This window comes from Sparus aurata, chromosome 9 (genome assembly GCF_900880675.1).
Source record: "Sparus aurata chromosome 9, fSpaAur1.1, whole genome shotgun sequence".
Lineage (NCBI taxonomy): Eukaryota > Metazoa > Chordata > Actinopteri > Spariformes > Sparidae > Sparus > Sparus aurata.
Window position 1 is genome coordinate 13187341 of NC_044195.1, and position 26036 is coordinate 13213376.

General features: G+C 43.8%; 2 protein-coding genes across 3 annotated transcripts in view; both read left to right on the forward strand.

The window, feature by feature from the left end:
* The first annotated feature begins 1401 nt into the window (after nt 1-1401).
* LOC115587427 (mid1-interacting protein 1A-like) lies at nt 1402-3517 on the forward strand. The gene is made up of 2 exons (XM_030427230.1): nt 1402-1553; nt 1781-3517. The coding sequence occupies exon 2, from the start codon at nt 2136-2138 to the stop codon at nt 2640-2642; it is 507 nt and encodes a 168-aa protein (XP_030283090.1). The 5' UTR covers nt 1402-1553; nt 1781-2135; the 3' UTR covers nt 2643-3517.
* Nucleotides 3518-6411: 2894 nt separating this feature from the next.
* The window catches only part of LOC115588632 (cyclic AMP receptor-like protein A), a 51900-nt gene continuing 32275 nt past the window's right edge, over nt 6412-26036 (forward strand). For both annotated transcript variants that reach the window (XM_030429341.1, XM_030429342.1), the window contains exons 1-9: nt 6412-6596; nt 10251-10303; nt 11875-11929; nt 12983-13039; nt 13146-13206; nt 16234-16321; nt 19357-19446; nt 19960-19998; nt 25343-25421. In XM_030429341.1, coding sequence (XP_030285201.1) covers nt 6516-6596; nt 10251-10303; nt 11875-11929; nt 12983-13039; nt 13146-13206; nt 16234-16321; nt 19357-19446; nt 19960-19998; nt 25343-25421 — 603 coding nt within the window. In that variant the 5' untranslated portion in view covers nt 6412-6515. The remainder of the gene's footprint in view (nt 6597-10250; nt 10304-11874; nt 11930-12982; nt 13040-13145; nt 13207-16233; nt 16322-19356; nt 19447-19959; nt 19999-25342; nt 25422-26036) is intronic.

Sequence of the window (26036 nt, forward strand, 5' to 3'; positions counted from 1 at the left end):
GACATTTTCATTCCCCATTTTATCACTATAATTGAGTTTATCGAGTTGGTGTTGATGGACTGTTTCTATAAGGATATTTGGGGGTGGGTGCTAACTGATGTGTCTTAACTACTGTACCTAAAGGTATATATAAATTGCAGGATTATTTTACTAACCAAAAATAATGACATATGTATAAAAAGAATCCCTCTCAGTGTGGCCTTTCAGTGACACTGCCCTCTGTGTTTTCTTCGTCTCTTATTAAATTGTTGTTGTATTCTAGACGTTTCTGTGCCTCAGCAAATCTGGAACAAGACTGTTGTTTGTTGATCGTTGAGTCTTGTTCCCAGGTCGTCAGGTACCTGGGAACAAGACTCAGCAATCTTTCGCCAGAATCACGTACTGCATGTCTCCATGGGGTGTTGACAAACAGCAAATCCGCATAGCATGCCTTGAAGTACAGCTTTGAGGTACTTGTACTTGACTTGGGTGTTAGTTTCATGCTGCGCCATACTTCAGCTTCACCCCTTTACAGAATAAAGTGTTGCTCTTTTACCCTCTGGGAGCCGTTTTTTCACATTTCAGAGTAAGAGTTTCCACCAAAGAGACATTTCCCCTCTAAACCACTGACATGGTATCACTTACAAAATGTTTAAGTCAGTTTGAGCCGATTTATTTGTTTGGTTGACATCACAGCTATGACTCTTCACAGCTGTAGAGACCCTCACTTCAGACATGAAAAAGAAATCTGCTGAACAACATTATAGATTATCAGCATGTGTGATATTAATGGGTCCAGAATGGCGTCAAGGCAATGTCAGACAGAATAAACCTAACCAATGAGGACATAAAACTCTCCTATACATAACAACAAAGAGTCCATTTATGTAACAGAAAAGTGTTATTCTTCTTTCCCCATCAATCATCCCCTGATCCCTCTGATTTATCTTGTGAATACCAAAACTAACTTCCCTTGAACCGGCTGCACCAGCAAATATTTTTGCTTGACTATGATTAAACAACCCATATATATAGTCTCACTAATAACTAGACCAGTTATATCACTTAAAATATCAGGAGCAATTTAATCTCTTGCACTTTTACTTTTGATACTTGAAGGATATTTTGGTGATACACAACTTTAGTGCCATCACCTAATTATTTCTCATGCAGGGCTTTTACTTATGTAATCTAGTATTACTACACTGGTGCGCTGGTAGTTACACTGACAGATTGTTTGTCAATTAAACCAATTGTTCAAAAGCAACAGCGCTTGACCACGTGTTTCCTCTGTTTTCCATTCTACATTGGCCTCGTCATTGGTCGAACATCGACATGTCCCGCCTCCCAGAGCGCGCACACGGTCGTCTGATTGGCTCGGTGGAAGCCTGAACAGTGGGCCGATGGCTTGGTGGATGAATATTCATGAAACCGGTCCGCTCGGTCAGGCCTCACCCTGTACGTCTCGCTGCGTGGCTCATCGAAACAGAATGCGGGAAGTGGTGATGTAATATTTTAGTTATAGCTTTTTACCGGAAGACAAAATCATACATCACAGGAGAGCACATTGGACGGTGAGTTAAGTCCTGGATGAGGCGGTGTTGGTCGGTGAACCGGCAGCTGGCGTGCGTAATTGCGCGCGGTAGAGCAATGAGCGTGTTCATTTGATAAATCCTAGCTGTGGTTTTTCTTCCTGCTGAACTCTTGTGGTGTTGCATGAAACCTCTTGACTGTCAATTCGGAGACACTCCCTCTTTTTGAAAACTCACCAAACATCTCATCTGCGCTGGTGCTATTACAGGTCACCGGGCTCCGGTTACAGCTGCAGCGGAAGAACTTGCCAAACAGGTTGTGTAACCGCCTCTCGAAGCAGAAACAACACCTGGATCCGTGGCTATATAACGCGCACCGGTCTTTCCAAAAGCAGGAAACCAAGAGAAGGGCACGGACACGCACCTACAAGCGCTGCTCGCCAGATTAAAGAGCCCAGCCAATCCCTGTCGCAGCATTACAAACAGGCAGACGCTTCTTTAAGCCGATCAGCCCGGAATAAAAGCAGGTCGCTCCCAGAGCCAGAGGAGAGACAAACGAGACAAGAAACTCCGCTTTCATTTGTGTTCGAGAAGGGGTGAAGACAAAAAACAACTCTCGCCAAGATGATGACGATGCAGCTCGAGCTCGAGCCCACCCCCACCCAGAAAAACTCCCTCTTCAACGCCATGAACCGCTTCATCGGCGCCGTGAACAACATGGACCAGACCGTCATGGTGCCCAGCCTGCTGCGGGACGTCCCGCTGGAGGAGGACAGGGAGATGATGGGCTCCCTGAAGTCGGACGACGACGAGGAGGGGGACATGTACAGCTACTACCAGCTGCTCAAGTCCATCCGCAGGGACATCGAGTGGGGCGTCAGGTGCGCCGCGGCCGACGAGAGGCTCAAGGAGGGCATGAAGATTACCCGCATGAACTCGTCCATGTCCACCTCCTCGTCCGCGTCGTTTTCATCCGAGGAGGACGAAGAGGAGGAGGACGAGGACCTGAAGGCGCAGTTCCAGTACCACCTGACCGGGCTCCAAGGGGTCCTGTCCAAGCTCACGGTGCAGGCCAACTCGCTCACCAAGCGCTACAAGAAGGAGATCGGCATCGGAGGATGGGGCCAGTAATCTTCCAGGCCACAGAAACTTTAAAGGCCATACTTTTTTATAAATTTTTTATTACACTGGCTGAAATGACTTTTCCTCAACAGGCCTTTCTACCGCTGCTGCTGCTGCTACTGATGAAATTTACGGACAAACATTTGAATGGTAGAGAAAAGGGCAGCTTATTTCTCTCTACAGGCCTCCGTGGTGTTGGTCTACTCTGTGGTATTTTACTGTAGATGTGTTGATCCTAGAAAAGGGAAAGCTGTTGTGTATTTAACGTCAAAACTCCTATATTTTTGCACTCCAAAAGGGTTGTACACAACATGCGCTCTGCGGTGAGACACAGATGACACATATTTAAACCATATTTAATGTATTTATTACCTCACACTGTATGTCTGAGAGCCAAATGTTATTTCAAAGTTGGAGAAGAAGTGGACTGCATGAACTACAGGACCTGTCATCTGAACCGCCCTCCCTCTGACTGAAAGTGGGGGGGGGGGATACTGACACAGGACTTAGCTTCCTTCATGTGATGCTAATGATGTCAGTGTGTTCACGTGTATTTTGTCTGTGTACGACCAGTCCTCCTATCTAACACTTGTCTTCTGTCTTTAAATTGTGCTTGCATGGAAGGAGGCAGATGCTCTCTGTTTAGCACCGCCTATGATCTCCTAATGTCCTACATGGTCAGTGAACCAGAACCAGCCGATAATAACTCATCTGCATAAGAGAATAATGGGGTCCCAACAAGATGCCGCATTGTTATTGCTGTGTGTTTTGCCAGTCAGTGGAGACGTCCACCTGTCAAAAAGAAGCTTTTTCTACGCACCTTCTGCACCATTTCTTTTTTGTACTGATATTTGTTTCTAAAATAAAACTTTTATACAAACTCACTTCATTTGTTCTCTATTGTTTGTTATTTTAAATATTAAGCTTTACATCGTAGAATACAGTATGCAGTATACACAGTATGCACCTGCTCATACTATACTCCAAACTATCAAGAATCAAGTTGACAACAAAGTGTTTTCTCTTCAGGAAATCAGACTCAGTTGTTAATTGGTTTTGATTAAATTACTGAAATAAGTCTGAGCTGTGAGCAGCTGACCATACATTTGAAAGGACAGAGGCATACAGTGTAAACTAAGAAAACATAGGACGGAATAATTTAAGCATCTTCTCTGTAGATCACCTTTTAGAGTGCGTAGCTTTAATGATTTCAGCCTGGGCTCCTTCGCTGCGTGTCATCCTCTCCCTCTTTGCCCCCTGCCTGTCCCGTCTCTCCCCAGCTGTCACTAACTAAAAGTAAAGCAGAAATGCCAAACTAAAAGCATCAGGATGGAAGGACTATTTTATTGCAGGCATTCCAACGAGAGTCTTCGGTTCTGTTCCCTCGTCCTTTGCGCTAAATTTCCAACAGAGTCGGTTGGATGCTGTTCAAAAGTTTTAGTTCAGTCATGATAATGTTTAATGACTGCATCCAAAACATCCAAACGCTTTGTTCCAGGAGTGGATAATTAGAATTTTTTTTTTCTAGATCATCTGGATTAGTACCAAACCCTGTTGAATATAACAACAGCTTATGACACTGTAGCATTTTTGGCATCAACACATGAGGCGAAACAAAAATCAGATTTCTTACCATTACTTACTCGTAGTTTCTACCAGTAATGCTACCACGGATGTGGTAAAGGGGAGGGGTGATTGAAAATGGCCTGCAGGCTGAGGAATGTTGGCTGTCACTTAAGCTTCAAGTGACAACACCTTGACCCACCTGAACTCTGAAATCTGAAAACAAAGAGCCTGAGGAGAAAGGGTGTTTTTTCTTATATAATGGACATACATGTAAGGCCATATTTACCACTTTTTTGCATACATTTTTCTTACTATGATTGCGTGTAGTGGATGTTTTCCAGACTACAGTGCAGTGGTTGTATCATAGAATAATAAAAAAGGCATTGTACTGTTTGATTTTGAAGAGCTTTACACAATCAATATATTATCCTGCAGTCAGGAGATCCATATGACTAAACAAGTATGCACTGGAAGATCGATATATGCACAAGCACATGCATGTGTTGTATTACATAATACTTTGCTTTTTGGAAAAAAGGAATCACAGATTTCCTTCATTGTTGTTTGACTAACTGAAAGCGACAGCCTCAAAGGCCACCGAGAGAAATGGGTGCAGCTGGAGTTTCAGTGTCACAATAGGTCAATAGGGTGCAACACACCCACTTTCCACTGGCATTCTCCCTCTCTCGATCCCTCTCTCTCTCACACACACACACACACACAGACACAATGAGGGGAGCACATGCAAAATTCTCTTTTTGGTGATGTTAATGTGCTTCTTTTTAAGGCAAAGACAACAGCAGAAGAAACAGAAAATTGCTTTAATTGTTCTCAATGTGCATGCAATAGTAGACATATAAAACTAAAGTTATTTAAGATGTAGCCTACAACTAAATGACAATGTCTAGAGTGCAACAGTAATATATCTTAAGATTTATCCCAACAATTGTTGTATTTAAGAGAGGACAATTGTGACACTTTTCAGTCAATACCTCAAATTATATATATTTTTTTAAATAATTCCAATATTTTCTTGTTCGTCTCCTTCAAGAGAACATAAAACAAACTGTTGGACATCCAAGTAAAGTCTACAAAGTAAGCTACGCTGCTCTCACATCTTTAAAGAGAGCGCCGTGTAAATACTTTCTTTTCTGAGATTCAGGCTGTTTACAGGAAATGCGGCCACTGCTGTTAACATTCGGGGCAAAGGTAGCATGCCTTTCTGCATTCAACGGTAAATGAGGTTGCTGGCATCTAAAAACATCTGAGATAACCTTCTCATTAACCTTGGTGAATGCCAGAGGGTAACCTATCACAGAAGTGCTCTCACCCTCCGATAAAGAGTGTCAGTCTCAAAACATTGCTGGTGTAGCCTAACAAGAATGAGACAGAACTTCCTCCTGAGGCTATAATGAGGCCTTTTGTGTTTCTGATAATGAGATCAATAATGACAGGAGTGAACACAAGGAATTTTATTTATTTATTTATTTTATTTTCTTTGCAGTTTTTGACCAGAGTTTCACAGGAAAGTTGATTTCCTGATATTAGTGGTGGTTGAATTATTTTGATGTTTTACACTTGAACATACAACTATTGCGCAATAGCAAAGTATAAAAATACCCAATTTCAAGTAAATGTGCATGCAAAATGTTTTTCTGACCTGAAAGAAGGTAATTATGATCAGAAAACAAAATGTATTTACATTTTCAGCATTAAAATGTGGATATATGGACACATTAACAATAAAAATAATTCTGATGCACTGATGTGTGAGAAACATTGTTTCATCCACCTCACATACTGCTGTGAATTTAATCTGCAACAATGCATTACATTTGATGGACTCTGTGTTTTCTATTTTAAACTGCATCTGTAAAGTAGTCAGATAGATGTGGGATATAAAGGACAACACGCCCCTCTGAGAGATAGTGGACCACAACATAAAGTAGTAGAAATTTGATTTCTTAAATAAAACAAAAAAAGGAACAGTAGGCTACTTGAGTAAATATTTTTCATTCACATTACACCCCTGACTGATGCTTAACAACCATGTAACTTTTGGAATTTGATTTTCCTCACGTCTAAATATCATGAAAGAGATATTAATTAAACAGAAACCTTATAAGGTCGAGCTTTAATCATGTACAAGTCAAAGTCTCAACACACCACCGACCCTTTGACGACCCTTGATTCAGAGCGGCCGGTTGTGCTGTTTGTCCCTTTGTCCGCACCGTAGAAACAGGAAGTAATAGACAGGCTCCAGCAAAATAAAAACACATTGGAACGAAATTATCTCCAATTCATATTTGCCTCGAAATGGACAGTGAAAATCTAAAGTCAATGAGCAACAATTCAAGCTGCGTACTTTTTAACACTGATCCAGACGACTATCGATGCGTAAGTAGCCAACTTCACCGCAAACTCAGTTTATAGCTTTTTAGCTAATTGGCTAGTTAGCTAACGTTACATCAACGTTTCACAGACAGATGACTTGAGGGCTTTGCTAGGTGTGGTCAATATTTACTGGATCTGCCTGTTTATTGATTGATAAATTGGTGAAAGGAGGTCCGACACCCGCATGTTTCCCGAGGCTAAACTGTATCGGTACAACTGAGCTGTCAGTTATCAAACAAGCTATCTACCTAATGCTAAGTGTTATTTTAACTGGCCTGTCGAGTATTTACGTGACATCGCGGCTATTTAAAACAGCGCATAAAACCAGCTTTACCGGCCAGTATCTAACAAACGTGCACGATAACTAAAGCTATTTTCGGTTCGTTCGTTATTTTGGACTGTGAGACATCAGAAATGAGTAGGTGTGTTATGAAGCAGAGGGCTACAGATAAGTAAAGCTTAACAGTTTCCTATCTTGAAATGATAGTGAACCTGTTTCACATGTGAGCTGGGTGGAAAGGAGAGTGGCACAACAACAACAGTGGTAGAAAGTACCTAACTTCGTTTTTGAAGGGCGTGTACTTCAATGAAGTATTTGAATATTTATTTCTATGGATACTTTGTACTTTTTGCACACAAAATTGGTGGTCATTTCACAAAATACAATGCATTATTACACATTAAAACCATCCAGCAGTGTATATATAAAGCCCTTATTATCCAGCCGTGTGCAACATTGTAATCTTAATAACATGTTAATTGATCAACAATAATGCTAGGTTAATCCAGTAACATAACACAAACCATCATCATCATCATCATCATCATCATTCTCCTTAGGTACTTTAAGCTGATAATACTTATGTAAAACTGTAAAATCTACTATTTACTAAAGTAATCGTACACCTATATACAATTGTCATACTCAGTGACTTGGCAATAAATACTAACAATGTGAAGCTCATGGTGTTTTGACTACTATGTCATTTCTATGGCCTTGGTTTGAACGGCAGTAACCTGCTCATGTAGCTTCCTCCTGCACATTGTTAGGAGGGCTGGCCCTCCCTCACCAGAGAGGTTACTCAGGTTCAGGTGTTTGTCACCTCCCGCCCAGAATACTGCATCTCCTTCCTTGCTGAAGCCCCTCTGTCCGCCTCTGCAGCTCATGCAGAATGCCGCTGCCCGCCTCGTGTTTAGCCCCCATAACTTTTCTGTCCTACTTGTCATTATTAGCACAGAACACACTCTTTGTTTGGGAGGGATGATGTACTTGATGACATCTCGCTCTTGTTACAGTGGATGTTTGAATGCGCTTACTGTGAGCTGCTTTTGACGAAAAGTATCAACCAAACGAATGTGATGCAGTGGTTTGCGATGTTCTTGTTATGATTGGGGTTTACTGTAAATTGTTCCTGTTATTTTGTTCACACCACGCACACACTTAAAATAGTACAATACAATATAATACCACCGAGCTCAAGGGCAGCAAGTTATGATTATTTTCATTATCAATTAGCCCCTCTAATTATTTTCACGATATATATAAAATGTAAAAAGAAATGTGAAAAGTCTTTATCAGAGTTCCCCAAAGCCCCATAGCGGTTCACTTATTTTCTCCAACCAACAGTCCAGAGCTCAAATTCTCTTAGTTTTACGTTTATATATGTGAAAGAACTCAGTAAATTCTTACATTGAAGAAGTTCCAGGTTATAGTACCCTCTCTTCATCTACCTATATCAAGGGAGGAATGCTGGAGTAATGCTGTCTTGCCTCGAGCCCAAATGTCTCCTTTACCGGCAAGCAAATGCTCATAATTGTAAGCAATTGATCAGTGTCCTGTAGACTGCGTGACTTACCCAGAAACAGATGGCCCACATCGACCAAACCAGCTCTCCCAGTTTCAGTTTGGTTCATAACTCTCCAGAAAGATTAATGCTATATAGGCCTAGTTTAACAATTTTGGATGTATACTGGACCTGCTTGTACTATTTGGGATGTTATTTGGGGACATTCAATTCTGCTCAGTTCCATTGAGTTAATGGAAGTTAATGGAATGTGTTACAGCAGGTTGTTTCAAAACTTCATAGTTCATAAATGATGCTGTTTAGTAAGTTGCTCAAAGCTCAATTCTTAATCATTAATTCTTTAGTAAATCAACAGAAAAAAATAATAAGCAATATGTTAGATGGATGAACAGTTTAAGTCATTTTTCAAGCATAATAAAATAACATTTCCCAGTTCCAGCTTCTTGATTATATAGATACAGTATACTGCATGTTGTATCTAATGTGATTACAAATTAAGTATATTAATGTTTTCGAGTGTTGGCCAAACAAGAAAACATTATAAGGTCTCTGGAAATTAGATTTTTCAAATCATTTTTGAAAACTATTTTCTGACATTTTACGGGCCAGATGATTAATTCGTAAATAATTGTTATTTGCAGCCCTAATTGCTTGACACAAAGTAAACAGTCAGATCTTTATTGATATGATTCGACCATCTTGATCAAAGTTTTACGACTCTTTCTTTAATATAATTTAGCAGGAATGTAAATTAAGAGTGTGACTCTGTAGATGTATTTGCTCAGTATGACCACGATTCAGATGTTTGTGGGACTTGCATATGATGGGGCGAAAAATCCATCCCCAGAATAGCATAATTAACTCAAAAAGCATGATCACTCATGCACTATTCGTTAATGAAACAGCTTTTTAACCCTCCTGCAGTTCCATGTTGGGAGCCATCATTCAGACGTAATTAAAGCAGTAATAAACTGGTATAAGGCCTCTCTCTCTCTCTCTCTCTCTCTCTCTCTCTCTCTCCCTCTCTCTCTCTCTCTCTCTCTCTCTCTCTCTCTCTCTCTCTCTCTCAGGTGAGTCAAATCCTTTCTGTCTCCGCAATCCAAGTTTAGAAGTTTACATTACTGCAAAACAAATTACTGGAAAATTTGTAACCTCCTTCTCCACAGATTTCATAAAAAAAACAAAATTTTCTAGGTTTTTTTTTGCAACGGATGACCCCATTTTCTATGTAGGACAACACAACACCTCAGTGTTTTAGCAGTGGCAATACTAGTTATCAGACTGATCATAGGCTTTTGCAACGACTGCTCCGAGGCAACAGATGTACGATATTGTGTGCGAAAGATAACAGCAGAGATGCCTCGTCTCTCATTCCTTTCGCTCAGTTTCAGCTTGAATGTCGCTCTGCACAAACTATGTTGAGTTTCCGGTTTTAGCTCTGTTAACACGCCCGCCTCTCTGGGTTTTATTTCACTCAGCAGTCATTTGACAGCCCTCTGTGTTTTATTGCTTGTTAAAATGGGTCAAATGCAACGAGAAGGTGACATTCATTGTCACCTTAGCCGTCTTAGGTGTCTGTTCATTGTAAATGTGCACACTTCTGATGCTGCTTGGGTTGTGCGGGCTCCTTTTTATTGTGCTTCCTTTAGACATGCTTGCACACACATGTACAAACACACAAAAGACACGCTCGAACAAATGGCAGTCTTGTCAACCCAGTAATTTCCAAGCCTGTAATTATAATGATGGCACGACAGTATTTGCATTGCACTTCTCAATAAGTTTGCACAGTGCTCCTCTCCAAACAAAAACAACACGGCGAGTCAGTAATGCATATGTTTCTGATTCACAGGTGGTGATTTTAACTGTAAAACGAGCCACAGGAACCTTCTCCTTAGTAGGATGGTAAATATTTCTTCAACTTATTTCTTTCTCAAATGAGCCCCTAGTCTCTTATTTCCCTCCCCAATAGTTGAACTGTTTGTGGCTACACAGATGCACTGATAAGTAAATACAATACATTTGTCAGCGTGAGTCACATACATCAAGAAATCTTTGATTATCGTCTTAACAATCGAGATTGTAATAGATATAGGTGTGTGTGGGGCTTTTGTTGAGGCCTTGCCTAACCCTGTGGAAAATTTTGAGGCTGCTGTTTACATTGTTGTTGTATTTGTCACACCCTGTATGTCAGATATGTATTTACAATTAAATGAAAGTCGCTCAAAGGTAAGTACCCATAAATTAAAGTTCAGTCATCATCTGCTTAACCCCATGCCGATGAAAAGTTGGGTTTAGTTTTGTTGTCGAAATAACATTTCTGGAGCTTCACAGCAAAACAGTGTTGCGGCATTCTCCTAAAAAAACTGAAGTAGATGGGGACTTTAAAACGTAAAAAAACCAAACTTTAAAATGGCTCCATACAGCTCATCCAGTGTAATCCAAGTCTCCAAAAAGCCTCGAGATACCAGTTTAATTTGAAAAGACGATATTTACACCCTTGATGTGTGGTTGGACTTCAGAAAGGGTGTGCGCTAACGGTTTTAGTTTAGTAGCAACAGCGAATCTATTTATTCGTCTGGAGACTTGGATTATGACGGATGAGCTGAGCCATTTTTTTAAGTCCCCATCTAGTTCAGTTTAGCAGAATGCTGCCACACTGTTTTGTTGTGAGGCTCCAGAAATGTTTTGTACTCTACAAAACTTCACCTGACTTTTTATGAGCATGGGGCTGAGGAGATATTAAACAGAATTCTTTTAATTTTTGGGTGAACTTTTCCTTTAAGCCTTTATCAATTCATAAAAAGTGGTACTGTTTACATAACTGCAGCATTATGGCTGTAGATGATTATCAAAGATGTTGTTTTTTAATTAAATTAAATTAAATTAAACCCAGTTGCAGGGCTGTAGACTATAATACAATATATCAGTTTACTTGAACAATAATTTTTATTAACAAACTTTAGATCACGGTGAATCACTTGGGAACACAATGTCTTCTGGGAAAATGTATTTATAATTTTTAAGAAGACATCGGTGGTTTCCTTATGTTTCTAAATTGTCGGTTGTGATTTGGTCGGTGACATGTAAGCGGCTATTTGATGAACAGCGCCGTAACATTTGGGCCTCAACATTTAGCCGTGGCGGTTGCTTTTTGGCCGGGTACCCCACTCCATCAGTTGTTGCTGAGCAGGTCTTTGGCAGGTTTTCTGACACTAATGTGGGTTTCATTAGTTTCAGTCTAAACCGCATTGCTCTAATGGTCAGTGATCCTACAACGAGCTGAAGAATATCAGCAGTGAGAGTAAAGGTTACAAGAGAGCCTGCAGGGATGTGTGCTGGACTTGTTATGATGTATTTATGTGCAGTAAGACTGTATATCATCGTTAGTACAGCAGTTGGCCTCCGCTGCTCAAACCGTTGGCTCCGCAGTTAGTGAGAAACATCTCACTGTTGTCTTTCTTCTCTCCCCACAGCCTTTTCATGCTGTTTGTGATCTGGCTGCTTCGCAGGTATCACTCTTTGGCTCAGGTAAATTTGCGCTGCAATGTACAGTACGAGTTGATTCTCTATATTTTTCTTCTGTTTGCTTCAGTGCCCCCGGAAATATGTTCAATTAGCCACGGCATATCTTGGCATAATTGAACCCAATTAAAATGCACAGATGAATCAATTGTGGCGTTAATTGACTCGTGGTCGTTATGTGATAATGACTGTCGTCTTGTGCCTTTTCTCCTCGCCAATTGAAGAGGTTTGCGTTCAACTTTAGGTCTGACTATACTCTGAATAATATTAGTTAGATTTCTTTTTAATTTTTTCTCCACATAAATGGGTTTTCTTTTATCCAAAAGGATGGGTTTTTTTTTTCCGAGTGTGCGGCTTGTGTGGTGTTTTTGAAGCCAGTCCAGCAAGTCTGTCAGGTTTAACAGCGCTCCACGTTGTCTCCTGCTACTTTGAGGAAAATGACAGCTTAACGTGTGGCTCTGATGGATCCTATTACCTCTGGACCAGGTCGCACAGAGTGGCCTCACCTCCTCCTGCTTCACCTCTGCTCCCGACCCCTCTTCTTACCTCCATTTACCTTTACAAAGGTTATCCATCAGTCAATAATCTTCAGTGCTCTCTAGCACTTCTGGGTTCCTTTTCTGTCTCCTCCTCCTCTTCCTTTGTAGCCTTTGCAGGGTCAATGCAGGACACAAATTGATTATGGCTGCGTCTGTGTGTATCTCTCTGTCTCTTTATATACCTACCGCAGCAACTGTTTGAAACCACCCATAGGCTGACAGCTGGTATGCATTGTAACTGCCCTTTCAAAAATCTGTAATACACGGGTTATTGATTTATTTCGTATAAAATACAATGCCTTCACTGTGTATATAGAACAAATTAAAGAGACTCTCCTTTGTGATATTTTCACCAAGTTGTCACAGGGGACGCCGTGTGCCAAGCTGTCAGCCACTTCAGTGATCATTTGATGTTTAATTTGCCCTTCTCTCAGAGAATATAAATGCACTGGGATATTTACCAGGGTGTTTCGTTCAAGAATCCGTCTTCATGTCTCCCTCTGTCATTTACACTGTACAGAAGATGATTCTCAGCCTGACTGTAGCTGCCTTCTTTGACAGTGTAGCATATGTCATGGTGAGTTACTCTTGTCGGATTCATTAAACACACACACGCACAACGTCTTTTTTTGTGGGTGGTTTGTGAAAATGTTTCCCTGTGCTGTTCTTCCTTCCCTACCCAGGGTGAGTCACATCCAGAGGGATCGCTTTGCAACTTTCAGGCCTGGTGGCTAACGTACTTTGGTAAGAGAAAACTTGATTACTCACTGGCACACTTTTAACAATAGAGTTGAGTAAGCCGGCGCAGAAAGAGCAAGGATCCAACTAAATAAACCCCACAGGAAAATAATATTAGTTTGTCATTTTGTTTTTGGGCTTGAGAGCGAAATGCGCCTAGACACTGATCGCTCCAGTTTATAGTAAACCATCGTTCACCTTGGGCTTTCGGAAACACATTGTAGGGATTTTGTTTTCTGGAGGATATACAGGCTTGAGAGAGAGCTTTTTGAAGGTGATGAACAGATTAAATTAGTCATTGTTAAGTCACTTCTGTCGTCAGACTTAAGTCTGAAGAGTCCTATTTTTGCCTTTTTTTTTCTCATCATATCTCACTGTACATTATATCTATGGTTGTACGCGTTCTGTTGCATTTAACAGTGACTTTACGGTTATTCTCTCTCATGGTATGGCTATAATTTCATTGTGGAGACTGTTTTATATCCATAATAGCCTATCCTCCTGTCTTTTATTGCGTTCATTTCGACAACCCAGCCTGTGCATCCCATCCAGAAGTTCTCAGTATACACCAGCTGTCAGGGGTGGTTAAACCTGCACATCATTAAGTAGTTTTCACACACCCATACCAAGAATACCACACCTGTGAGCATGGCGCAATACTTGTGCACCTACTGTCCCATCGCAGCCAATTAGTATGCCGCCTTAAAACCCGACGGACCAGTGTTACGTCACCGCTCTATGAGATACGGTTTTCCTCCAATGACAGCATGGGACTCCAGCGTTTCATTTGAACGAGCGATACACATCAACCAGTTCCCCATTTCGGAGTTAGTGGAAAGAATTCTTTGTGATTCAGACTGACGAGGCATGAATTTTTTAACGTGGTACAGAATAAGAAAAATATTGCAAAATCTTTAAAAAAGGTGTGGCACACTCGGACTCCAGATATGTTTCTCTTTTATTCAGAAGATTTAATTTTGGCCCTCGGGCTTATTCAAAATCAACAATCATAGTTGGACACACCCTAGAAACAGATCTGATGGTTACTAGGTAATCATGTTCCAACATTCGTGTGAGAATTTCCCTTAGGAAGTCAATACTTTGGAGGTTCAGAGTTCAGAGGTTGCGAGGGTACATGCATTTTTTTACTCAAGTAGAAGATGTAAAGAAATGCTCTGGTAAAAGCAGACGTCAAGCTCACGTCATATTGGTATAATTCAAAGACGATTAAACTTAAAGGCAGAGACGGTAGGATTGCTCCCAGCTGTTCCTAGACACACCACAAATATTAGTTGCTTGTGGAGTTTCGTCCCCAGAACATCAAATAGAGACATTTTGAGCACCGCTAGGTTGAAATCAGTCTTGTGATGTTTGGAAGACGGCATGCAGTGACGCAAAATAAAAGTAATCGACAATTCCCCTCAAATACATCAGAACCAAAGTAACAAGCCTGTTTTGAAGATTTAAGTTGTGAGGAAAATAAATACTCAAATAAAATACAGATACCTGAAAAATCTACTGTAGTATAGTAACAAAGTAATGGCACTTCATGACTTCCCACCACAACAACGGTGACAGGAGCTGCAGCCAATCAAATTATTTTAAAGTGACAAGGAACACGACGTCTCATTCTACGTATTGAGATTAAAATGTTTACAGAGTGTTGCATTCATTTAGAATAGATTTCTTTCTGACATCCAGAAAAAGTTAGACAACAGCTCTCTCTGTTTTTTGCTTTGCTGGCATTTGTTGCCGTTGCAGCTCCTTCTGCTTTGATTTGCATAAGGATTCTTAGTTAGGACCGGCTGCTAATACGACACTTCACCAGGCTTGTTTTATTGGTCTCGCTGGCAGACACGCAAGCACGCGGGCGCACACACTCAGACTGATACAGGGTAATGGGCAGTGAGTTAGTGCTGCAGGGGTTGGCGCCTGTCACCTCGGTTTATCATGAGGATCCTCGCGCTGAGGACAAACGGCCGTACATAAACACCGGCTGAACGGGCACTTTGTTCTGTAGCGAAGTCTGGTGGGAGCCGCATAGCGCAGCTACGCTTTTAACTCCGACCAATAAAATTTTATGAAATGCGTTTGAAATGGAGGGGAGATGGTGGCACGGCCGGCGTCAGGACAGGTGGTGAAGCTGTGTTATTAAAGCGAGGCTCCGGCGACTGTCTGGTTATGCAAGGCGCGCTTGCCGTCGCCGTGACAGTCATTTATTGTGATAATGACAGAGACAGCCAGCCTCCTTCTTTCTTAGCCAGTGCACTCTATTCCTAAAGGTTCCCCGAGTGTAACCGGAGTGTGTGTTTTGTATATCTGTGTGCGTGTGTGCATGTGTGGGGGTTGTTGTGTGAAACTGAGTACGCTGAGCATGTGGCTCAGAGAATCCATCATTGTGACGACCAGCCCTGCCTGTCTTGTCAACAGAAATACACACGCACGCAAACACATGCGCGCACACACACGCACACACACACACACAAAGAAGGGCTGAATATGAGGGCAGATAAAGGGAACTGAGCTTTCTAGACTCTCTCCCTTGTCTCGGTAAAATGAGTTCATTTTTTTCCCCTCTGCTGACTTCGCCTTCCTCTCCCTTTCTTCATTTCGTCTTTTCTTTTCAGCGTCTTTACACTCGCTGTAGTCCACTCCGTTCGACTCACCCCCGCACTGCCGCTCTCCCTCCTCCTCCTCCTCTCTTCCTCCCTTCCTCCCTCGCCCTCACTCCTGCCTTATCTCCCTCTGCTTTTCCACAGTTCATCATTATCTCTCTCCGTGCTCCCCCCTCTCATCCATCACCGTGAGCCACAGGTTTCCCTCATATTACTGCAGAATATGCCTTCATTTATCAAAAAGTGGAACACACGCACGCACGCTCACACAATGAACACACACACACACACACACACACACACACACACACACACACTTCCACACGTGTGTGTATGGGCACACGGTTGCAGGTGTGAGCCTGTGTCGCTGGGGAGCTGTGTTGTAATTTGACCTTGTTGTTTGCGTGTGTCTCTGCAGACTGGAGTGCCTTGGCCTGGGTTTGCCTCATCACACTGAACCTGTACCTCAACCTGGTCAGAGAAGTCAGCACCAGCCGATATGAGATGTGAGTAGGTGGCTCAGTGCTGCGGCTAACAATTATTTCCATAATTGTTCATTTGATTTACAGATATATCATTTACATTTCTAGATTTTTTGGGTTGTAGATGTTTTATTTTGTACCACGCAACCCACGCTTATTAAAGTGTTATAAATCGAGAAAAGTACTAAATTCTCATGAAAACGGTGAATGATTGAATTTTTTATTTCTTTTTTTAATCCTTGATTTGATTTTTAATCTGAAATAGTAAAAATCTAAATGCTGTTTTTTTTTTTTTTCATAATTCATTTATTGATTGATTAACACATTTTTAAACAGGTTATTTCCTGTCTCGGTGTCCACCTTGTTGTCTCCCTCGAAATGTATATTTCTCTTTCGCGTTGCGGCCATTTTCCTCTGCGCGTGTATTTACGTGTGTGTGTGTGTGTGTGTGTTTGTGTGTATGTGTTTGGTCTGCCAGAGCATGTGTCTCCCCGCAGAGCGGTGACAGCCCCCCCTGCTCCCCATCCCTCCCTCCCTCCCTCCCTCCTCCTCCTCTTTCTCTGTTCCAGCCAGCCGACGCTCTAATTGAAAAGGGAGTGAGTGTCAGCCGTTAAGTGTGTGCGTTTGTGTGTGTGTGTGTGCGTGCCTGCATGCGTGCGCACCCATCTTCACGCTTTGTGGCTCTATGTTTCTGTCGCTCAAACTCCCATGAGCGCTCTCCTCCACAGCGCGAGTGTGAATTTGTTTGTGTGTGTGTGTGTGAGTGTGTGAGATATTCTCTCATTTTCCGTGCCTAGCGCGGAGCTTTTCTGTGACACACGCACATATTCTAAAAAAAAAAAAAAAAAAGTATGCGCTCAGTGGGCGGAAGAGAACGCTTCAGCAAGTTAGCTGCAACTCTGTTTCGTATCCTGTAGATGTGATTAGGTGTGCACCCCCCCCCTACCCTTCTGTGTATGAGGACTTGGGCCGGTAAATTGAGGTCCCCCCCCTCCCCACCCATGGGAGTTTCCCTGCATTGATTAGCAATAAGCCAGACGATATAATAGTGTTATAACTCAGAAAGAGACGGCTTTATGGGCGCAGGAAGGGGGCAGCTAGGGGGCCAAAATCGGCTTGCTTCAGAGCCTTGTCACCTGCATATCCTCTCATGGGTCCATAGGGACTTGGTTGGAGGAGGATGTGTCTGCGTTTTAGTGTGTTGCCGGTCACACATAATGCAAAGGAAAAAAAAAGCAACCCAACCCTTAATGGGTTAGAGCGAAGCCAAGCGAAGTCGTGGCATCATGTATTAAATGTGCGTAGATAAGCTGTATGTTTTAGGGCAGGCGGGTATGTGGCTTTGCATGCATGCACAATTACCCTGAACCCAACCAACACCCCCCCCCCCCCCCCCCCCACACACACACACACACACACACACACACACACACACACACACACACACCCATGAAAAGTGAAGGCACAGCGTGATGGTTTATAAATGAACAAATCGCCAGAGGAGATGGAGGAACGGAGGCTGGATGATCTAAGAGTGATTGAAGTGGATGCAAGAGAGGATGGGAAGTGTGTGCGCGCGTGTGTGTGCGTGTGTGTTCGAAGGACGGATTTAGGCAAGCGGCTTGAGACGGTGAGAAATGAGATTGAGCCTCGGGAGAGGTTTCTATACGAGGCGTGCGCACGTCCGCCCGCCCGTGTGTGTGGGGGCGTGTGCGCGCGCAGGTGTGTGAAACACGGAGCGCAGAGCAGTCCTGCTGTGCCTCATTAAGCCCATGTTGCGCGCAGCTCCGGACCTCGTCATCTCCCTCTCAAAGTGCTGCAGCGTGTGTGTGTGTGTGTGTGTGTGTGTGTGTGTGTGTCTGCTGGTCTGTGAGCTCTCGACATTGATTTCCTGACAAGCCCCCCCCCCCCCGCACCAGTCGTCACGCCGCGGACTGGCAGCACTGATTTCACCATTTGTATCTCTCCTCCCACCACCACTACACAGTCTCGCTCTCTCTCACTCTTTCCCTCCGCTGTTCTCTCTTTTGCGCTTTTACTCGCTCAGCCGCTCGATCGCTTTCTCTTTTTCAGCACTTCAACATTTCCGTTTTTCCCCCTTTCTCTGTCGTTTTCTCTCCTCACGTTGCGTTTGATCTAAACGCGCTCTCTTTCTCTCTCTCTCTCTCTCTCTGGATCTATACATTTCCTATATCTCTTTCCCACCCACTATTCTGTTCTATTTAAACCACCAGCCGTCTCTCTTTCTCCACCACCTCCCACACACTCGCACACACTGCTGTCCATCAGAGGGGGGAAGATAAAGGGGGGGATGCGGTGTGCCCCGGTGAAATAAGACAATGTGTGTGTGTGTGTTTGGATGTGGGTGTGTGTGGCGCGCAACCCAGAGGGATTGAGTGTGTGTCAGGCGTGTCGCCACCGCTCGATTGACCGCACTCTGAACAAGTCAGGGCAGGACTTCCACTCAATTGACCAGGCGATGCTGTACGCTCTATAAAGTATCGACGCCCACACACCGATGCCCAGGACAGTGGAGCACACACCTCGTCCGTCTGATAAACTCACCCATTCACACACATTTGAACTTCTTAGAAAACTATTACTGATCCTATCATTTTTCAGTGATAGCCAGGATAAGCTTCTCCAGCTGTCTTAGCCTTCTTCCTTTAAAAAAAAAAAAAAAAAAAAAGGCTATTTGTGCAATGAAGTTAAAAAAAAACATATTCTTTCACACAGTCTAGTCAGCTTTGTCCTCAGATTTTCTAGATTTTCCCGCTGAGTGAGAATCCGCATCCTGTTTTTGGTTTCGATGCAGACATCTCCTCTGCAGAGCATCTTTTCCACAACGGCCAGGGAAATTATGGTTTATATTACCATGAGTAATTGGCAGTGTGGCTGTATAGGCATTTGTCTGCACCTGAAAAATGACCCTGATGTGCGTGCCAACAAAAGGATGAACTGAAGAAGAAAGGAATTGATTTAGCTATAGGGTTTATTTCTCAGGGCAAAGCTCCCTGGTCCTGGTGCACATAATGAAATAAATGTCTGCCTTTTATCAGGTTGTACCATCTGATGGCGTGGGGGGTGCCTCTGGTCATGGCCTCCTTGCCGCTGCTAAAGGGCTACTACGGTCCCGCGGGGGGCTGGTGGTGAGTACGGCCAATGACAGCCTATTTTCTGTAAAATGTCTGTCCTTTTTTGGAGGGCCACATCACTGGACTTATTCCAATTCCAGACACGATTTTTTTCCCCTCATAAGATTTTACTTTATCAAAATGTATAATTATCAGCGCATCTTTGAAAATCCAAAACGCCTCCCAGGCTCTTCAGTTGGTTGTAGCGAAAAAGGGAAGGCATTATTTGTTTGGGAGGGAAGTTTTTAGGGGTGAGGGAGAGGGGAAGAGGCCGAGTGGAGGAGGCGGTGGAATGAGAATTGGGACAGAGCCTTAATCTCCGGGCTCGGCTCTCTCTTTCCACTCTCGGCTTATTAATAGCTACAGCTGCACAGCTCTTCCCCTCCGCAGTCACACAAGTCTCTCTTCCGCTCTCCCTTTCCTTTGTAACCCCCTCATCTCCCTCTCTCTCTCTCTCTCCCTCCCTCTCTCTCTCTCTCTCTCTCTCTCTCTGTCTCTGTCTCTCTCTCTCTATCTCTCTTCCCCCAGCTGGATCACAGACGATCACGTAGCCTGGAGATTTGGGATGTAAGTAGACCCTTTCAGCGCCGGCATCAAAGCTTCCCCCACTTGGGGAGATGGGGCAGAGGAGCGGGGAGGAGGGCTGTCTCAGCGGGAAAATGTGAAGGGTTGCATGTCAGGGGAGCCTGCGGGGTTTTTTCCCTGTTGGTGGAAGGCCAAGATGAGTTTGTGTGTGTGTGTATGTATGTGCATGCACACATGGATGGGCCTGTGTCTGCCTCTGCCTTGTCAGATTTAGGGGAGTTGCTACACTGTGTATTTAAGTGTTTAGGACGGCTATGAAGGATTATGCCTGTCGACTGCTTTCTGCAACTGGCCCTAAGTCTGCAAGGGCTCTGCCAATCCCCGGCGCAGACGCTCCACCACACACGCGCGCACACGCACACGCCCGTGCACACAACAACACTCTGCTATGAGCCAAGGTAATCGCGTTGCTGCTCGCAGCATCAGCAGGGAATCAATCTTTCTAAACAAATAAGCATGCACACACACAGACAGACTCTCACAGGCAAACACTCGCGCACACACACACACACGCACGCAGAACAACACATAGCTATCAGCTGTGCTAAACGAGCCTGTGTCTCTTTTATCAGTGCTCCTCTGCTCCCCGGCTCTGTCTAGTTTTCCATGCTGTCGTGGCCCGGGGGGACGAGCCGCTCAGAGGATCAGGGAATCTTCATTAGGTCTAATTACATCAAACCAGACGAGAGATTAGAGGCCGAGGCAGCACCAGTCATGGAAAGAACACAGGCTCAAACACACGCGCCCTGCTGACAGCTGGCTGGGAGAAGGCACAAGAGAGCGGAGGTTTTGGTTTTAAAGGTGAAAAGTGGAAAAGGTGGGAGGGGAGACATAAGGGGTACAGTTAGAGAGACAGGGAATTACTCAGCGGGAGAAGGAAAGAGGGGCGGCATAGCGGGATGGGAAGAAGAGGAGAGCTCGAGAAATAGATTGCCCTCGTCTCTGCCCACGCCCCGTAGTGTGTCTTCATCAGAGTTCAGCGAAGCGCACAGACAGGACAGAGGAGGCGGGGGAGGCTCGGTGGAGGAAGAGGAGGAGGAGGAGGAGGAGGAGGAGGGTGTGAAAGGGGATGAGAGAGGAAGGAGAATGAAAAGCAGAGGACAGCGTTTTGTGACGGAGGTGCTGAATTTCAGGGGTTGAGTCAGCAATTGGAGGCACTGGAGCTTAGCTGAGTCACCGCTCTTAGAGGTCCCCGTCGGTGTGTATCACGGGCCCCGGTCAGAGATTGCACTGAAAGGCTGAGGAAATGACATACAAAAATTAAAGCTTATCGTTACCAGGGTATGTTTAGTGGGCTAGAAAGCTGTAGCGATAGTGAAGTAGGTTGATTGTTCGGTCCATCCAGAGAAATATCTCAACATTGATTGGATGGATTGCTGTTACATTTTGTGCACATGTTCGTTGCCCCCAGAGGTGTATCCTGCTGACTTGGGGGATCCACTGAGGATTCTTCTAGCGCCACCATGAGGTTGACCTTTTTTTGTTTTAAATGGCATCTCTTGACAATTATTGGGTCAATGTCATGGAATTCACTTTTAGATATTCACGGTACACACAGGATAAATCCTAATGTCCTTCGACATTCTAGATTCAATTCAGTCATCCTTACAAAACAAGAATGCATAGCTGAATTATTGTTGTCGTTGTCCCTTAATGCTACTCACAAAAAATAGATAATCATGTCATAAAAACTAACAAATATTTTCGTTGTGAAGTGCGGCAGATGTGTTTAGTCTCATAGCCTGAGTGAAACAAACTTTGTAGACTGGGGGTACGACAGCAGATGATTTGTTTCACTTGTCAGATGGCAGGCTTTAGGTTTTACCATTGTGACGATGGTGCATGCAGAGGTTGCGCCAGCAGGTCCCTCAAAATCCTAATCCTAATAACTCCCTATTCAGCTGACCCTATCTTGATTATTGTAAAGCGACGATACACAGCAAATGTCATCTCATGACACTTTCCAAATTGAGCAGGTCTAGACTATACTCCTCGGTTGATTTAAACACAGAGACCCAACATTTCCCCCCATGAGCAACTTGGCAACAATGAGGAGAAAAAAGTGCCCAAACGTCCGGGCAGAACCGGAACCGGAGATCCAGAAAGGACCCCAGTCAGATTCAAACAGGGGACGTTTAGGTTTGCGGTTCGCACCTTGCCTTTGGTTGGACCTTTGGTTATTCGCATTCTCAAATGTGCTGATGAACTACGATGATGATAAACATTTCAATCATTATGCCTGCTCACCATCATTATGGTCACATTTTGATCATGTTGATGTTAGCATTTAGCTCAGAAGTACAGTCTCCTGTTCTTTCCTTTTAACTTTTACATTAGTGCGTGAAGTGAGACACAGCGTACACACCCGGCTCCTCCTTGTCTTTCTGTCTCCCCCTCTCTTTTTGTCTGCCTGGTCTTTCCATCCCTGTTTAAGTGGTTGAACAGGTAGATCATGATCCTTCACACAGCAGCAGTATTTTGTTGGTCAAAGTTGATGGCTGCGTAAGTTGAGAACTAACCAGCACAGGCCTGTCCCTGCTCCCTTCCGTACTCTCATCTCCTAGCAGGCACTTCAATTAAGGCTCCTTTCATCTGAGCCTCATTCTTCACTTCAGAGCAGCACTGGAGGGAAGGCCGGGCTAAGGCCGAGAGATTGAATCTCTGCGCGTCGGTGATGATCTTTCTTTCTGCCAGTTTAAGGCTTCCACTGTGCTCACTGTTGTCCTCTCAACCCCCCTCTTTGGATATCCGTCTTTCTATCCATCCCTCCCTAGTGGGTCTTTTTGCTGCAGCCTTTTTCTGCTTTTCCGTTCATTCCCAGTATGACCTTATCCCTCCTCCTGTATTTTAATCACCCGATGCTTCTTTCTTATTCCTGCTCTTTCTGGTCCTGACCCGCAATCTGCTGCCATCCATCCACCTTTCCATCCTCACCTCTGTTCTCTTCGTCACTTTTATCTTCCCCTGCCCACTCCGGATCTTCTCTTTTTCTGCCCCCATTTCATTCTCTCTCTCAGTCTCTCCCTCCCGTCTCCCTCTTGCTCTCCGCTCTCTCCGGGTAGTGCTCAGCTGTAGAGCACAGCGGACTCTAATGGCAGATCATTATCATGCTAATTAGAGCACTTTGTAGCTGCCGCCCGTCATTCTCTCTTCCTCGCAGCCCCCCCCCCACGCTATCGTTAAAAAGGCCACCCCCTCCTTTCCCCTCTCCACCAACTCGCCCACCTCCCCCCACCTCGTCTCTCCATCATTAACGGGACGTGCGCTGGTGTAATTGGACGCTGTTTATTCCGGAGAGCAGGTTATTAAATCACACCGAGGTGACGCTCGCTCAGGTCTCCCCTGAAACACTTTCATCATTGTCCCATGCCATTATTGAACCTGCGTGGATGTGCACACATGCACGTGCACTCACACACATGTTCAGTGATGGTGTTCTTTGTATATCAGTTCGCCCAATGAGATGTGATGTAACATGACGTGTAAAGTTTCACGCTGTGAAACAACCGCCTACCGTCCCGGATTCCCCTGCCAATAAAAAGTTTAATTTGATAATGATCAGTGAAATTTTTTCCACCCGCAGGCTTGGAAGACAAGTGTGGACAGAGTTAAATTAGGCCAAGGACCTAATATTCGCAGTTTTAGATGCTGCTAAAGTTGCAGTTTATAGCACACACCAAGGACTTTTCAGGCAAAATGTTGGACATTTATTCCCAATACATTTTCCTTTGAAACCATGTGTCCCTTTTATTTATGGGTCACCGTCAGATTCAGCCTCTCTCTCTCTGAATGTCAATTGAACTTTTTTTCTTCTTCTCTGGATCATGATTACGCCTATAATTACACTTGATGTTCATCCTTTGCACAATCCAATATGTTTATCATATAGGTGCATTTGGCCAATTCTTCCCCGGCTCTTGTGCCAGGTGCTCCGGAGTACTTGGCTCGTCACGTCTGCTCGGAGTTACTGATGCTGAACAGAGACGTGGTGGCCAGGAACCTGTCTATCAAAGCGAGACAAAGACCCGTTTCATGATTAGAGGGAGAGGTTGAAACTCGTCGGAGCTTACATCACCTCCCAGGAGGTTATGCAATATGAGGCTGCCATTCCATACAAAGCCATCACCCCCGTTCCTCTTACTCGTCTCGCTCCCTTTACGCCACTCAGAAATACCTGACATGTTATTTTTCTCCCCCGCGCCTCCCTTGATTGTCAACCGTTCATCCCAGAGGAATGCCGTGCAGTTCTGGTGTTGTGACTTTGGTGGCATTTCGGTCTTTGTCACCCTCTCTCTTTGCTCACTGAAACTATGTGCTGTGAGGTCCAGAGGTGCTGACTCAGGCCTGTTCCACTCTGTCCTGTTTATGTGCACACTGGGTGTCCTTTGTTGATCAAATCCTTTCATCATGAGCTCTGCACGGTGTCAGAAATGTTGCTGTTTCGTCTGTTTGCAGACGATGCAAATATGTTGTGTTCCTGGCCGTGATTTAAAGACGATCACAGGTAGTGTGGTAAGCTACATGTTTGAATGTAGGGTAATGGTCGCGTTGTTAAAGTAGCTCAGTTGGTAGAGCGTGCGCCCTAAGTGCAGAGGCTGTATCCTCATCGCAGCGTCGCAAGGTTTGAATTCAACCTCTTCTCTTTTGCTGCATGTCATCCAGTTTCCTGTCATGCTTAAGCGGTACTTTCCAGTTGAGTAAGGAAAAATAGTAATCGAGAATAAATTATTAAATTATTAGATGTGGATCAGAATAAAATTAAGTGTTTTTTTTCTTGGTAATAGATAAAAAAGATGGCAGATCAAAATGGTAAAAGACGGCGGTTTTATTGAAAGAGTATGTAAAGCGGGGTCATAATGGTCCACGAACCACCTTTCGACATATAAAGAGAGATTGGTGCGAATGTATCGCTGTTTTTAACAAAGCAAATGGTGGTTTTAGATTTTGCTTCACTCCGCATATTCTATAGTATCCACTCATTCTTCTCGATTTCTTTGTTACTGCACAGAGGTGTGGGGCAGCACGTATACGACTTATACCGAACCTCTGTATGCATTACAGAGAATAGCAAAAGTATGTTAAACACTATGGATGCAAGAGAATTCAACAGCAGGCTGTTTATCAAGTCACATGTGTCGAGATTTACAGATTTAGCTAAATTACCTTCATCCCAAATGGTCTTCCAAACCTCCCGCCCCTCCCCCTGAAACAGCACTTAAAGGAGTCCAAAGAAAAACACCCATCGCAGACAAAAACCACAGGAATGATCTTTTGATATTGCTCATTTGGAGTGTTCTTACTACGTGCTCGTGTTTGTGATTTGCAGATGGTACGTGCCTCTGTTCAGCCTCATCTTCCTGATGATCTGCTGCTACGCCAGGATCATCTGTGTGGCCAATGAGAGGGTGAGTGCTCAACGTGCGTCCAGTCAGCAGCAGCAGCAACCGAAGCGAGGCAATTTAGCCGAATCCAAATGCATTGTGACCTTTTAGAGAAGTGACATTAGTGGATCTGACATCTCTGAGAAGTCAGGCGAGACTGCTGTCTGCGTGTCCTCATATTTCTGTATGTTTCTGAGGAGTACTATAAAAATAGAGCATTGAGAAAAAGTCCCCAATATAATTTTATGCATGCGATCTATTATTTAAGGGTTAGGAGGTAAAATAAAACCGGAATTTATGTGTTCAATATGCTTTAGAATGAAATAACAGTAATCAGCGTAGGTCCTCAGAAATCCCTCTGTACAGATGCATTAACTCTGAAACAGTGCTGCTCCATCATTCATCTGATTTATCCCAACTTTGGTCTTATTTTTGTATGTGGGAACAAAAGGACATCTCTTCAGCAGCGTCTGATGGGTAGTTCAGACATAGTTCAGACAGTCACACAGGTTGTAAACAAGCCAGCAGTTCAGATTTAGAGATAAAACCGAAAGGAGGTCCAAGTTAAACCAGGAAGTCTGTTTTTAAAACTGTAATACATGTTACACGGTAATTTTACATCTCGCCTCTTCACATACG